Source organism: Psammomys obesus, unplaced genomic scaffold (genome assembly GCF_907164565.1).
Source record: "Psammomys obesus unplaced genomic scaffold, mPsaObe1.curated_primary_1811, whole genome shotgun sequence".
Classification (NCBI taxonomy): Eukaryota; Metazoa; Chordata; class Mammalia; order Rodentia; family Muridae; genus Psammomys; species Psammomys obesus.
In genome coordinates, this window is record NW_026592118.1 from 1,317,638 (window position 1) to 1,334,651 (window position 17,014).

Genomic DNA, 17,014 nt, shown 5'->3' on the forward strand with positions numbered 1-17,014 from the left:
ACACACACACACACACACACTCATGCATACAGGCACACAAAAATTGCACATAAATGCACAGATCTATTCTCTCTCAACTACCTTATGCCATCAAGTGCAGGAGAACCTGTGCTTATGGTAGTCAGGAGGCATTGTTGATCCAATAAGAATTCAATTATAATCTAAGGCAAGCACATTTCCTTCATGGTACATACTTTTGGCTTTACTGCACATTCCTAGTTAGAAAAGTGTCAGTCAGGAAATCAACCAACTCCATATATCCTGGGCCAAAAGAACATTTCCAAAGCAGAGGTGACAACAGTAACAACAATAGAAGCATAGGACATTTTATTTCATATTATATTTATTATGGGAAGTGAGGTGCAAAAAAACCCCATATTTCAAAAATTTTGAGGACAAAAGTAGCTAAGTAATTGAACCTCGGTATTTTAATCATCCATTAAAAATAAACAAATGTGAAATGAAGGTTGGAGTCTGCTTGTGAAATCATCTTTATATAAACATGACCTTCTACCTCTATCTGGGAGAAAAGGTTTATTTAACAGTGTCCAAGAGATGGGAACTTTCTTAAAGAAGTTATTTTATGATCTTTGTAGAAAGACATGATGCCATAATTCTCATACTCTGCATTTTAAAGATTACCATTTCCCACTGATTAAATATTGTAGCTCATTTTTACCATTTTCAGTGAATGTACGCAAATGATTGTCACACTGGCAGTTCTTTGGTGATCTTTAAATTAATCTGCATTTTCCAAAGCACATACATTTCTTTTATGCAAGAGTATATATTGGTGAACATCAAGATTTCAGGAATTCTATTCTTCTCACTGGTAAACTGGCCAGCTACCATCATCATGTAGTGCCTGCACAATGGCCTTTACCCATTTCTAAGGTGTGAAGATGGCACATTCATTTCCTAACCCATGAGTGTGTATTCAAATATTATTCCTAACCTTTAGTGAAAAGTGGTTGTGTTTGTAATTTCCTAGTGTAATTCTCTATCAAGGGGTAATTCTGGTATTTCCATTCACATTGTCAGCCCAGCAACTAGCTAACACAATTTTTAGTGTCATGGAACAAGGGTCAAATTGTACTAACTTTTAAGAATGGCAGTCTCAGATCTTTATTTAACAAGAGATTTTCTTAGAGACAAAATGGGGGAAATTTGATTAATTCTTTGACGAACCATGATAAACCAGATATTTTTGTTCACCATTTCCACTAACTGGAGCATGGCACTGGCGCTGGTATTATTCTGCAGAGTAGGTGAGTCTTTCTTCAGGAACGCCCAATTGTCTTGTTGTGCTATTTTATTATAACTTGTTTTCACTTTGATCTGTTATTTCTCTTTGGTGTGGGTTCACATTGTTTTACTAATCTCAGGAGAAAAGCCTGTGATTGTGTCTATCTTGGGTGATTATACACACTAAAGAAATCCAGGCATAAGTTCAACAGAAATGTAAGCTTTCTGTCAGGCTGTGCAAATAAATATTGGTAAAGGTCCAAATTCAGCTTTCAAAATATAAGTGGTTTTCCTCAGTATGTGTCATTTCCAAAATATGGTTCTGTACTTAGCATTAATACGCTGATGCTGTTCAGCTACCAGACTCAGTGAACTATTAACTGGGCTGGGCTTTCTTACACATTAAAATCTGCCATTTGCGTGTAATATCGCTTAATAGGAGCATTAAGTTCAATAACAATAGATACAAAATAGGAAAAGAAAATGGAAAGATGTAGCTAATAATTAGTTGTTTTGTTAATGATTTAAATATAGTAGTATAAATAAAATGAATTTTGTATGCACATCTATTTGGATATGCTATTTACATTTGGCTATATATATTTTTTATGTGTAGAAAATGAAAATACATATTGATTAGTTATTTTGAAGCTTTTGAATAGTTATTTCTTCATTCCACTTTCCTTCAACTGCTCAGAGAATTTAGATAATTCATACAAGGTATGTACACAATCGCACCCACGGTATGAACATACTGTCACACAGTTAACACAGAGGATGTGTGAGAAATGTAAATCCACCCAGCGGTCAAAGAACTGACCTTACTTGTGACTAATGACATGTGAAATTAGCTCTGGAATACTTAGAAACATGCCATGTTTCTGTGCTGAGCACTGCACTCAGCCTTTGCGGCAATTATCCTGGCTTCCCTTCTGGATGCTGAAGAAACAGAGAAACCAAGTGAAGTCCTTCACCTCCTTCCAAAAGGATCAGTTCTGTCACTGAACACACACACACACACACACACACACACACACACACACACACACACACATTTTGTTGATTTTATTAACTTTCCTGCATAAACCTACTTGTTGATAGGAAACAGCCTTTAAATGAACTATAGCATGCTATTTTGTTTTTAAACAACACATAAAAGTGGCAAAGCAATCACTCACAGACTGAGCACGCTTATATAATCTATGGACACACCACAACCAGCTACAGTATTATGCACAACATATTTTTCCACACATTAGTACAGCAGAGGTAAATAAATATAGAGATTTAGTAATTGCTCCTTAAGAGGTTTTCTTGAGTTTTCAGGCCAGGTTGACTTTTCTCATCTCTAATAGGAGGTATCCCCTTACAGCAAGCATTATTAGTCTTTCCTCTTTTTAAGGACAGAAGTGCAGGACTAGCATACTGCCATTTTCCAACGTGTCTGCATCCTTTAAGACATGACAGAAAGTGACTTACTCCCAGATGTGGCCTGAAATGAATGCTAGTGAATCTACACTAAAATCATTAGGGATGCCTTTGGACAAAGACAAGCTCCTTCCACTCTTCCAACGCAGCTCACTCCACGCCACCTTCACACAGCGTCATTAAAAGTCACTGGAACCAGAAGCTGTTTAACTACTTATAAGTTTCTCTAAAGAACAAACAGGTTAATTTTTAAAATAAAAGTTAATACTAGCAGCAGTGTAAAAAAAAATAATCTGCAAATCCCAAAACCAAAACCAAACTATAATTTTCTCCCTAGGGAGAGAAAAACCCTGACAACATTCCCACATCGAAGGGATCTAGAGGTTAAACTTACTCTTCCATTTAATTCTTCCTAGCACTTATAAATCATGAGAACATCTCATCATAATTATTGTTTTGTTGGTTGATCATCAGCGTCTTTTTCTGAAGTGTAAAATATGTGACTTAATTTCTAATGCTTTGCAGCTAATTAACTTTGAACTTGAACTCAGAAAGACACTTGATGACTAATTAGTATTCATAAATCATCTAGAAAATTCTCTGTAAGGCGTTATTTGAGGCTTCTTTTGCAAGAAGGGCTCTAGCAAAATTGTACTTTTTTCATTTGGGAGCCTGCTTTTCGTTGCGAAGTGTGGCAGCCCACTAGGCTGAGTAAAGTGAATTTCATCTGTCATGCTGGTGTCTAGGAAGAGAAATTCCTATACATTGGGTCTTTATTTTATTTTTTTGGACAAAGTTTCTGGTTGAAGCTGATTTCTGTGTGAAGTGAGCAAGACTTTCAGTGGCTCCTCTTCTGTGTGGCTGGCATGAGACATGATGCCATCTCTGCTCATAGTCACTGCTTCTCTCTGTGAGGAATCTAACTTGTCTTCCATCTGAAAGCAGAAATCGTGCCTCCATGTGGCCTCTGAGCTAGTCAGTCTTCACGGAGCAAACTATAATTACATAATGTATGACCACAGCTGACGCACTTGCTGGTCTAACTGCCCCTTTTGGGCACTGTATTGCTTGGCTTTAGATTCATAGTCAACAGTCTTTATTCTCAAATTGGTTTCTGAGACATCTGAGTCTTAGAAAAAATATATAAATAACATCTTGTTGCACCCTTCTGTCCCCCGTCTCACTGAATCTGCTGCTATTTGAATGTCCTATATAATTATCATCACATTTATTTTTCCAACAGTCAAGGTGTTCTCAGGATTGTCTGTTGTTTGTTTATACACACATTAACAGATGGACTGGATTTACTTTGAGAGAGGTTATTCGGTTGTGGCAAGTTTGTAGCTGAGCTGGTGAGTGTTCACCATTAAATATAGCAATAAAGACCTCTAGCAGATATCACTGTGAGGAAGAAACTTCCCACCTCACTTCTTCATTTATTTTCTTGGTCATTGCAAATCAAACTTATTGATTTCTGTAGCCAAAGAGAATACGTTCTGTTCCAAAAGTAAGACTGAGTTCACAGAAATCTGTTTCAGTATTTACAAAGCTATTTTACAAAAATGTTCAAAATTATGTGGTTATTCATAAGCCCATGTGTCTGTGCAGATGACTTTTATAATCACTTGCAGAATTTTGTTAGGAGGGGATATGGTCCCAAGGATGGCAGGAGATTCACAGATTTGCCCATTTCACTTGCCAGGGGGCAGCAGCTGACCTGCATTAGGACCACACACATCAAGGAACACGGCTAACCAAAAAAAAAAAATGCTCCTGAATAAATGTGACAGGGTAGGTACTGACATGGACAGAAGCAGGGTTCCGATTCACCATGTGGACAAAGCAGTGGCAGTGGCAATGTTGTCAGCTCACGTAAGCTCATTCACCGTGTCACCACACTGGGGAATTCAAAAGCTTATTTTTCACATACCACTAAAATCAAAGCAGGAGAGAGTTGACAGCCTCATCTCCATGGCAGCATTGTAGGTTAGTAAATCTGAGTCTACATAAGACCATGAGTGGCCAGTGTTCAATAAAAGCACATTGAACTATAGACAAATGTAATTCTAATGCATTTTTTTTCTTTATACTGATTTGAAAAAGTAGACAAGAGATTTAGTGAATTACATCACATTAAAATGGGGTCTTTTAAAAACACTTTCACCGTAGACGTAAAAGGAAAGTGATTTCTCATGTATCTGTAGTAAATGTAACAATGAATAAAGAGTGTACAAGTAACGTTAAAAACACACTTTCACATACCCCCTACTATTAAAAGTTGAAATCCATATGTGTTCTGTTTTTGGTGTAGTATATACACCACGCCAGAATGATGGAGTATCACCAAAGAAAGCAAAACAGCACAAACTGGGAACAGCAAAACCCTAGACTCTAAGATCCAAACATATGGCAATTTCCTTATTCTTATCGTTCTGCTTTAAGACAGCAAGATCCTATTAAGGATTTGGTTCCGAAGGCCAACCTCTAAGTAAAGGCTTCACATGCACATTCAGTCTAACTTACTTCAGCTTTATCTAAGCTATAACACAGGAAACACAGATATCCAAAATAGTGCACATTGGATGACTGTGAAGAACAAAAAAAATCATCAAAGATCAAATTACATTCAGCATAGCAGAACTTGTCATAGTAAAAAACCATATGAATCCATTTTACAACTATTTCATTTTGAACATACATACACACAGGCTTCTGGCTAACTTTGACACTACAAAATATTCATCTTATGCTGTTGGTTCAAAATGAAAGACTGATCAGTATTTTACTATATGTTACATAGGTGGCCATGCTATCAAATCAAATTAAAAAAGATGTTCTTATAAAATTATTCACAATGAACAAATTTCAATGGAAGCTGGGGTGTTTGTCCTCTGGTCATAGAACAATCACAGTTTAAATAGAATTCTAGTGTTTTCTTGGTAAGTGGTATAACATCTTTACATTGTAAATGGTAAATATACTTCAAAATCCTGAGTTCTCACTTCCTTTATTACTGATGCCAGAAATATTTTCTATTTCTTTCTTTAATAAAACATTTACTATCTATATTTCAAGATGTATTAGGAAGGCCTAAATGACACGTGGAAGAAATTAAGGATAAACACAAATAACTCTCAAACCATTGTATGTCACACAGATAAAGCAAGAACAGAAAGTAATGAAAAGTCTGCCAGGAAAGCCACTGTGTGTCTCCCTGGATGAAGAAGGCAAGAGGTCCCAGTGATGTTCTGAAGGTTAGGGTTGAATACTATGTCATGGACTTATGGGTTTTGCTAAGAGTAGGTACCATGATACAAACATCTGAACAGGTTCCCAGCTTAATGCCATTTGGCGAGGCATTTCTATTGCTTCTTATAAAAGCTCTCTCAATTCTGTATGATGCAAAAGGAACAAAGCAAAAAGCTCTTTGTATCATTTTGTGATGTTCCTAGAGTCTTGTAGAAATGAAGAATTTAGTTCTGGTACCAAAGAAAACCAAGTTTATTAATGAAATATTTCTTCTTAAGGTTTTGATTTGAGAGGAACCACAGCAAACTGAACAGTTTTGAATTACTGAATTTGGGACAGATGCTGACAAAACTCTCAGGCTTCAGTTTCATTTAACTATGTATGCATTCTATCTTTACTCTAAAACCACAACCTTAGTACTAATCAGAATTCTTTCTTCTCTCTTATTTGAATCTAGGAACATCCTGTTATAGCACTTCACAGCAAAGGACTGCTCCAGCCCCCATCTGGAGAGAGACCCAAGGACAGCTGCTCCTGTGTACGCAGGGAGTTACTTGTGTGTGCACGGCATGGGTGCCAAAGTGTGACAGAAGGCCCCAGCATGTGCAAGGTAGGGACAAGTGAAGTCTCGGCAAGGGGGTCTGAGACGAATGAGTACTTACACTAAAAGAGAGAGTTTTAGACTAAATCTCTAATCATTAATATAGCAACTTGATCAGTAATTTGACAGTAATTTTTATATTATAAAGCATCCTTAATAGAGGACAATTAGTAAGAAACTGAAAATATACCTTATTAAAAATTTCATTATAAGTTCCAAGTATAACACTGTAATTATCATTCTCCAACTCGGAGGGTGCTGTCACTGTGGCCTACTTATGCAGCTACATACGCAGTTAAATTGCTCTCATAGAAATCAAATGCAATATAGCTCAGGTTCTAGAGCTCAGGTATAATTTTATGTTTATAATCTATAAAACAGAAATAAACTGAAAAAATCAAAATAGATATTTGGCTATACCATTGATATTTGAGTCTCTAAAAAAAAATACATGGCAGGTCCTCTTTTCTAGCTTGTTGGGAGTGATTTCAGCAAAAGCAGTTAGCTGTTGCTTTCTCCCATACCTTAGTCTGAAGTGTTACCTGGAGCCTTCAGATTAGCACTGTCTGGACCAGGAGTGCTGGAAGGAAGGCCTTCCCTAAACCTTTGCCATACTCCTTCTCTACATTACCCCAATGTGCAAGCTGCTGCTGTTACCCAGCTCAGCGCCCCAACCTCTTCCCCTGTTCCATGTCTATCCTTCCGTAGAAACCAGCGAGGGAACATGGCCATCTAGCGCTCAAACCATTGTTTCATGAAGATCTCTGACGTACAACAGCATGTCTCTTTAAAGTGATAAATCTGAAGGAATCTAGGTTGTACATTTAAACAATCAGAAACTGTTGTCATAAGACACATTTACAACACAAAATTTACTGTTATCCTTAGTCTTATGACTATGGTCGTAGACACTGCCTCTAGTGTAAGAAAATACCACTTTAATTTGGTCAGAAGGACAGAGATGCCCTTTGGTTTCAATGCAGGAAAATGTACGGACATCAGTTCATGTTTGGTGCAGGCAGTATTCATATTTGGAGCTAATTTTTCTAACAATAACTTGTTCACATAAAAAGGGTTAGCTTCAGATGCCTATAGCCAATTGATATTGTTTTTATACACTTTTGAATACTTTAATTTCATCTTACTTGTGGCAGGAATAGATCAAATTTGTATCAGTTTTTCACATTAAGGTTTATAAAATACTTAAACTTCTGTGGTATTAGCATCCTTACTTCAGTAAGACTAGACATTTTCTGTGTTGCTAATAGTGGTATTGCTAGTTTTAACATAAAGCAGATGTTTCTGTGGAAATACCTCTCTGTGATAGACTGAGGTGAACATAGCAGATGACTCGTGTGTGTATGTGTGCAAACAATAACGTATGAAAACACCTCAGAGGAGAATCTTTTTTTCTGAATTAGGGGTGCAGACCATTAGCAAGCTTTGCCTCACCTCTAGTGTTCTTTCTATCAACGTGAACTGGCATTTTACTTAATGGAGGAGCCAATACTTCATAATAGCTAATTCTTAACCTTAATAGTTGCTTTTACTCCCAGGCCTCCAAGAAAAGAACAAACCGAAAACAAAACAGAAATTCCGACTTCTAAGCTTTGACACGGATAGTCACAAGGAAAAACACTACTCATACGGCAGTGCTGTTCCTTTCAGTCCAGCACAGAAGACGGGGCGGGGCGGACACAGCAGTTGGGGCGCCGGAAGTTTTGCAGCATGGACTGCAGAACACCCTGCTGTCTCCCTTTGAGCTTCTTATTTGAAGAAGAATCCGAGGAAATAGATCTTCGAGTCTGGCCACTTTGTGTTTTAACTAACTTCTCATGTTCCATGATCTGTCTTTGCAAATGGTTCTGGATGGCAATTCCCAGTGACTCTGGGTCCAAGGAGGCACCATACACTTCCCAGGTCATGCCCTGGTCATCCCACACCACATCCCTGACTCGCTTGGATTGTTTCAGCTGCACTTTGGAGTCTGCACCAAGTTGTTTCTTCTTCTCGCCAGGTGTGAGTCCCACCTGGGCAGCAGCTGCTGTCACGTTGAGCTCCTTCAGGAACTCGCTGACCCGGCTTGCTCTGCGCGGGCTGGCCTTAACTGAGCGAGAAGGGGTCCTCTTGCCAGAGCCTGGACTGGAGTCACCTGTGCCATCGGACGGCAGGCTCAGGCTCATGACTGTCTTGGTCTGTCTGTGTTCTTCCAAGGTGTTCTGCTGGTTCTTCCTCCCTGGGGAGGGGGCCAGATTGACCTCTGATCCTGCACCTTCATTTCCTTGGGATTTAGGATTTAGCAGTAGGGATTTGGCATCTAGGGTGCTGGTGGCCCCAGGTGCCTGCTCTTTTACAATAAGAGGAGAAACAGGCTTCTCATCCTTTGTACCTCTTTTATCAGTTGGGTCCAAGCTCTCCAGCTGGTCCTCTTTGTTGGCACCTCCTTGGGGGTCAGGCAATTTGCAGCCTGACTCTGTTTTGTGGTCATTTGTAGTTTTCACTACGAAATCAGGTGGCGTGGGTTCAGAGTTCCCCAGCCTATGACTTATCTCAGCTTGATTTCCTGCCATGAGGGAAATCTGGTCAATGGAGCTAGCTTTCTGGGAGCTAGGATTAGAACCTGTAAGCTGTCTGGAGGTTGCCTCTCTGCTTGCTGAAGACCACCCATCTCCCTCTGTACTCTGGTGTTGATTGCAGGCTGCGTGGATCAGTGGAAATTTAAGGGCTTCAGCTGCTTGGTTCCCTAGTTTGCGCGTCCCTTTGAAAACTGCGGGAGCAGCACCAGCTGCCTGGATGTGCACCTGTGGTACAATGACAGGACACTGCTTTGACTCCTGGGGGTCTTCCATGCTGTTAGCGAGTTCCAACAAATGGCCTCCACTGCCCTTGCTATAGCAAATTACACGCAACTGCTCTTGGCTAATCTCGTGCTCAGGAGCCTGGATTTCCTTGAAGAATGCAGGGAAAATACTGGGACTGGTAGAGACAGATCTGCTCTCCACAGTAGCCACTGCCTGTACTTCGGCGTCTTGACAAGCCCTGCCAGGGTCATCCTTAGCCTCGCTTTCAGCTTGGCAGGTCATTGTACTGGCTTCCTTGAACCTTGACAGCGGTTGTTGTGCTGACAGCAGCATCTTCTTTGCATCCGGAGAACACGTGGCATCTCTGCTGGTGAGGAGGGATAGTAGAGGGTTTTCAGACCTTTCATTTACAGTGTACAAGGTAGTAGCAGAGGGCTGTTGGTTCTCTGGGCATACCTCTTTTGCTTGAGGTTCATTGGACCCCACTGTGATATTACTGATGGCTTTCTGCCCTTCCCCCTCGGGTCCATCTGCAGAAGGGGATGAGTGAGCCCCCATTGATGTATCTGGGGCTTGCACAATTCCCTGGCCTTTTTCTGGAGAAGGACTATCACAGAGCATTTGATTTTTGCTGCTGTAACATGTGACCCGGGTAGGACAACTTGACTCTTCAGGTTTCTCACTGTTTGAGTTTGCCTTTGATTTCACCAAGAAATCTTCAGGTACTGGGCAGGTGTTAGAATTTTGTGGGTCACCTGGGATGGCGTGGTCAGTGTGCTGAATGGCTGGTGTTGAAACTGGTGCAGACATAAGTAACTTTCCTGAAGTAGGTTCACAGCCTGGTGCTGCTGGCCCCTTTCTTCCTTGAAGCTGGGAGTCATCAGGAGCATTGCGTGTAGAACATGCTTGCTCTACCTCACTGAGGACATCAGGAGATGCCATGTCTTCCTGGCTGGACTCAGGCATCAGGGTCTCAGCAGCTGCACTGAGCCTGTGGCTGAGTTCTACAGGGACATTGCCAATGCCACTAGCATTCTTATCTGTCTGAGATGGTTGTGGTGAGACACTCTGCAGCTCTTCCTTTCCAGAAGCTGCCGCTATAGAAGCTTTAGTCACTCTTAGAGGGTCAGGTACAGTCCCCATGGGACTTCTCTCCACCAGCACGCCAGTGTCTGTTCCAAGTATGCTTTCCACTAGGAAGTAGTTGGAATTCAGAGGGAAGATACAGGGATGAGCCCTCTGAAGAACTGGCCTGTGGAATCAAGAAAACATGACAATTAATATTGCATACCTCTGTAGGAGGAAAAAAAACAACACTGAACTGCACTTTTATAAGATCACATAGGCTCATTTCTTTATAAGATCATATAGGCTCATTCCCTGCTTGAAACTAGATTGGTGGTACAAGCCCATCTTCCCAGAGCTCAGAGGACAAAGGTGGGAGAGTCCCAAGTTCAAGGCCTGCTTGAGCTTGAGTGGAAGGGGAAGGTAATTCCAGGCAAGGCAGTGAGACCTTAAAAAGTATGAAAAGGGTTAGGGGCATAGCTCAGTAGCAGAGCAGCTTCTAGAATGTGCAGTGGACATAGGTTAAGTCCCTAGGACTGAAAAGCAGGCAAGCAAATGACACACACAAGAAACCCACAACAAAAATGCCTCATATCTGTTGATATAAAAATCCACTTGAGGTAGAAAGATTTTGAAAAAATATTCAAACTGTACTATTTGACTGGTTAGTTTCTTCCCATATCCCAGTGATGTCTATTGAGTGAGTTTTTAATATGACTATCTTCCATAATGACTTCAGAAGTCATCATTGAAATCTGATTTGTTAGAATCATAAAAACCCTGTAGTGCTACTGGAACTAAATCTATGAAGTACTGGGCAAGGTGGGAGGAAATCGGGAATCTTTGCAACAGAGTATCCAGAAATGGGTATGGATGTAACTGGGATTTTAGTCATCCATAAATGAGGCATTTTAAGTCTAACAGATATAATAGAAAGGACTAATAAATTATCTAGAAGAAAAGGAGGGTTTGTTTTTTATTCATGTTTTATGTGAAAAAATTCTAGATGTATTTATATGAACTACAGCATTAAAATGTAAGCTATAAATAAAGATCAGGTAAGAGATACAATCTGGGGACCATCAGTGTACTACAATAGTATGATCTTAGAAGACATAAATTAAGAAAAACCATGGATAGCTTGATGAAATGCAAAACTTTTGTGTAACAAAAATTCCCTAAAATATATTTTAGACTACAGATTTGAGAAAAACATGTTTGCAAAAATTGGAAGACATTTGGAAATATCTACATTGTACCAAAAGTCCTTAAAATTTAAAGGGGACCAGATAATCAGTTGTAAAAAGTGGGTAAAAGAATGAGAAAGTAAAGTTAACAAGAAACCAATGGGCTTAAGAAATGAAGGCGAGTCATCAGATAAAAGTACACTGAAATTTTTTTTATACCAACTACACTTGCAAAGATTGATGTGTAAGAAAGAATCTTAATTGTTTCAGGCACAAAAGCCTCCCTTTAGCTTTGTAAGGAAGGTATTTAGTTGTTAAAGCACATCTCTGACTTGATGAAGTAGACTCCATCAATCGAATGACAAATGGATAAATGGTGTGTTCATTCAAACGATAGGTAACATAACCATGAAAATAAAGGTTTCAGTTCTTCCCTTGGCAAGAATTTTCTCAAACATGGTTAAATGAGCAAATCCAGGCACAGAAAAGAGTATGTATATTCATTCTTATGGAAAAAATAACCAACTGGTGATGACTATTTAAAGTTATCTTTCTTACAAGCAGGTGGTTACTTCAAGCTAATCACTTCATTTTCTGGGCTCCCAATTACCTCACTGGTACAACTGACCACATGATTTCTGCAGATCTCTCAAGCTGTACCATTCAAGAGCCCTGCCTCTTTCCATAGGTTGGATAATGCAACAACCTACATACTCTTAAATGAGGCTGCAGACTACTGAGATGAGACAAAGTCAAATTTAGTTGGGACAAGAATTTTTTAAATGAAAAGATTTATCATTTTTTTAAACAATAAAAGTTTTTTGTTTTGTTTATTTGGTTTTTGGTTTTCCCTAAGTTTTGGTGGATGGCATACACAATTATGTAGACACAGTCAAGCTCACACTGGAAGATTCATCATCAAATGCTCAGTCAAAATTCCATTTACAGAGAACTCTACTTCCTCTACCTCTAGTTATTTTGCTGGTCCACTATCATGAGAAATCTCAGGATAAATGAAACGTATTTCTCTAACTGATTTACATTCGTATGCTGAATCCTTACCCAGCTTCAGTCTTCGTTGTCTGCACACTGATGCCCTTTCTCAGGGTTCCCCTTTCTATTGTTTCTCACTGGAATGCTACCAGGTGCAACATTATAGCTGCTTTTCTCCTTATCCTGTATTTGTGATCACTGGGCCTTTTCTCTAATTCTCTACCTCCCTCATCCTTTGAAAATGTCCTGTGTCCTGCAATTTGAATTTAATTTTCTGTCAAAAAGCCTCTAAAACATTGAATCATGGTCTTTATTTAAGATCGTTCACAGGTTGGCCATCATTGTTCTTTGAATTGTAATTTTCACATATCACTTGGTACAGTTAGTTGTTTCTTGTATTAATGCCTCATTTCTCCATGGATATTATGAACCCCAGGAAGCCAGGAGGGAGAGGTTGGATTATTTTCTGTTCCCTCCACAGGATAGATGGCAGGATCTTCTACTTAAAAAACGTAAGCTGATGATGTTTGCCTGTAAAATGGACTTTATTAAATACCTGACAAACTCCAGAGTGATGGGATATTTTAATTTATGAATTTAAATATTAATGAAAACATAAAAATCATTGTTTGGGGAAATAAGAAAATGATGATGTCTTATTTATTAAACTGTGTGTACCTATAATCCACATTTAGACTATTAAAGTTTGGACACCTGCTATGCAAAGCTGATAGGTCTCATAAAACTAGGAGAACAGCCTGTCTTTTGTGTCATGAGGCTGTATCCAAGAAATGAGTGTGCCAAGTAGAAAAATAAAATAGGAATGGCTTGAAGTTTGTCATCTGAAAGTTAAAAGACTCCGATAAAAAAAAGAGTTCACAACATTTTCAGCAGTCACTGTGTTATTTCCATTTCCCACGTGTAGTGTCAGCTTCATACTGAAATGTGATTCCTTTCATTAGTTTTGTTAACAGAGGTCAAATTATCCATCAATTTAAGACTAAAGAGGAAAAGACAAGACTGATCAGCTAACACATGCTAACCCCAAATCCCTTAGTAGAGAAGCAATCGATACTGGTCTCGATTAACTGCTAATGGACCCATAATAGCATCCAAGCTCTGAAATGATCCCCACTTTTTCCTCCTTTCCCACCAAATAGTAGAAGCTATTGTTTCTACCACATCAAACAGACATTAAAGTACAAGCATGTAGTTTAAGCATCACCCTGATCCCAGCACTTGGGAGAGTAAAGCAGAACATTGTGAGCTCCAGGTTAGCTTAGGGTACAGGACTAGGTCTCAACAAAGCCAAAGAAAACAGACAACATCAACGCTCACACAAAAGACAACATCTGGATAGAACGAATTCCTTCCTTAGAGCTTCCATCTCCCTTCCTTTCTTCTGGCCCCTTTCCTTTTCTTTCTCTCTCCCTCCCTCCCTCCCAGTATCTTCGCTTCCCACTATCTTTCTTCACTTCCCCCTTTGCCCTTGCTTTTATTTTGCTTTCTTGAATTAAAAAAAATCTGCTGTGTAGCTATTTCTTCCTAATAATTAAGAGTTAATTGGAGCATCCCCTCCAGCAGAACAAGGGAGGGAAGTTCCTAAGACTTAGGAAACAAATAAAATTTCGAAGTCTCAGGACTTACAAGGTTTAGGAAGCCCACAAAGCTACAAGTCCCCTTCCGTAGATGAGAGAAGCAGTTGCTAGGGAGTTGCTAGGGACTGTCCAGTGGAGCTGCTGGTACATTGGCTAGGGATCTCCAGGGATGCAGAGCCATCACCACACCTGGGCAGGCTTTTTGGTGATGCAGTGGCTTTGAGTCATCCATGCTCCTCTGTGGTATCCCGGAAGAATCACTGGCTCATCAAATTGAACGTGGATGGCATCTTTTATTTGGTCTGATGCCTTTGCCCTATTCACAGATATTTGTCCCTATCTTCCCAGGAGAAGTCACACAAAAGGCAGCTCATAAAAATTCAGGTTTCTTTTCTGCTTTTTTTTTTTTTAAAAAAAGGTTATTTTATTTTAATTGAAATATAAGTGCATCATTTCTCCTTTCCCTTTCTTCACTATAACCCCTCTTGGGTCCTCTCCTATAGCTCTTCCCATGTCACATCCTCCTGTAACTCCTGTCATGTAACTTCTCCTATGTCACACCCCTCTTTACACCCTCAGATCAGATCCAGTTCAAATTCTCCAAGTCCTGTGTCCAGTCACCTGCTGTCTTCAGCAGTAGGGACTTGGTCAACCCCTGGGAAGCAGCTAAGGGCACAGGAACTACCTATATGTTTTGGGATTCTCACAGTCTCCACCCTCACCAACAACTTGAATACAGATTTCTCAAGCATGGTACTATGGTATTCTTGTTAGATGGGCTATTGTTCATTGAAGAGAGCATTGTCTGTCCAGTTTGGCAAACAAATACAGAGTTATATATTTTTATAAAAAGAAAATGTTTCCCCTTAAGGCTTTTTCAAACATCCTTAGGGTTATTTATCCTTGTTCTGTATAGCCCCTTTTCTCAATTAAAGCTCTCTTTTCCGTGTTTCCCATTCCTCCTTTCACATCATTTATATTCCCAGTGACTAGGTGGCATGGAGAAGGCATTATCATAGGCACAGACGTTCCAAATGATTGGGCCCTTGGTGCCTTCTTGTTTAAGTTTAGGAGAGTCCTATTATCTGAGTCTGAGGGTCTTGTTCTAAGTGCTGACAGAGCAGATATTCCTGCCTAATTTCTAGTCTTCTGTGGGTGGCCTGACCTGGTACCCACAAAGATGGACTTGAGATAGCCTCTCTGAATTCAGAAATCAGTTTTGCTATACAGCTCTATTTATGTACTCAGGTAAGTAATAGCTTCTTGGGGCCTTGGCTTCAGCACTGATAACAAACGGTATCTTTAGACACATTAAGTACCATATGGATATTTAAGAAGCATAATGTTTAAGCTTTAATCCGAGATTGTGAAAAAAAATATTCTGTAAAATGCTAAGAGGTATAAAGACTGTTGCAATGGAAGCAAGAGAGGACTCACAGCTAAATAACACAAGAATGTGTAGCAAATTGTTAATTTGCCCAGGCAGCGAGGCTGAAGCAAGGAAAGAGGTCAGGGAACGCAGATGTAGAATTAGCCCTTCATGAGTTTTTCCAAACCTGAGGTGTTGGGTGGTGGGAAAAGCATGAGGCAGGAAGAACATAGGAGGCCTGGGTTTCCGACCAACATGATGACACTGCAAGGCAAGCAGCAGCCAGCACCCCTCAGGCAGCTATTACCATTGGCTGCTTTTCTAGCCTGGGACGTAGGCCTACAGCATGCTTCTTTAATGACACACTCAGTGTTCTAGGAACCTCAGCCTTCAGTTCTCTGATAGTTGATTTTAGACTTCTAGTGACTGAGATAGGAGTTTAGGGGTTAGCAGTGACCTGACACCACTCAGTAAGGCTGTCTCACCCCTTTCTCTGCTGGCCTTTGCCTCTGTCATTGGCACATGCAGCTGAGCTCATGCTGCTATGCCTGGCTTTGTATACAGATGATTCCATCTGTAGAAATACCCACAGATTGCAAAGAGCCCACCATTCTTTCTTTAAAAAGCCCAGGACTAACAGCTCCTTAGTTGGGCATTGACTGGGCTCTTGCCTTTGGCATGTGTCTAAAGTACATCTAAGAGCAGAAGAGAAATAGGCTGCCTGGCCAAAAAGGATGGGCAGCACGGGTGCACTTTATAGTAATAACAAAGCAAAGCAAAGCAAAGCAAAACAAAACAAACTCTGCTGCTTCAGTAAGAGGCTGACAAGGAGCAAGCTGCATTTTCCCTACAGGTTCTCCTATTTACGGGCTTTCTAGAAGAATGAGACAATGGCCTTATGTGTCACTGAATTCCATGAGAAGTGGAAGCCAAGAGATGATAGAGTGTAAAGACCTCAAGCACCTTTACCTTTATCAAACACAATCTGAACATGAATCCTAAATTCCCAACAGGTTAGAATTATTCTACAAAGTACAGCAAACATTTATTACTTTCTACATTCCAAGTATGAACTAAAGTCACCAGAAAAACAACACCACACACACAAACACACGCACGCACACTCACACACATGCACACACACACAACCAACCAACCCCTATATCTGTGTTGAGGACTCTACAAGGCTCACTACAACTTGTTAGAAAGTTGGAAAGTTGAAGATCCACAATTAACCTCTCGGACTATTTGGAGTCCAATGCCACTCCTTCCCATCACTGCACAGACCTAACATGTCTGTAACTATCAGAAAAAAAAAAAAAAAAAAAAAACAAAAAAACTTAGCTTCCACGATCCTAAAAGCTAAGATTGTTATCACACATTATATAAACTCTATAAAGACACTTTCCAACTTTGCTGTAACCTGCCTAACTAATGTCCTCACCAATGTATATGGTAAATATCTTTATGACTTTTCT

At 39.8% G+C, this 17,014-nt stretch overlaps 1 protein-coding gene across 2 annotated transcripts in view; it reads right to left on the reverse strand.

The window, feature by feature from the left end:
• Window positions 1–355: 355 nt before the first annotated feature.
• Gprin3 (GPRIN family member 3) overlaps window positions 356–17,014 on the reverse strand; it is a 67,213-nt gene continuing 50,554 nt past the window's right edge. For both annotated transcript variants that reach the window (XM_055612790.1, XM_055612791.1), the window contains one exon: window positions 356–10,576. In XM_055612790.1, the coding sequence (XP_055468765.1) occupies window positions 8,188–10,467 (2,280 nt within the window). In that variant the 5' untranslated portion in view covers window positions 10,468–10,576 and the 3' untranslated portion in view covers window positions 356–8,187. The remainder of the gene's footprint in view (window positions 10,577–17,014) is intronic.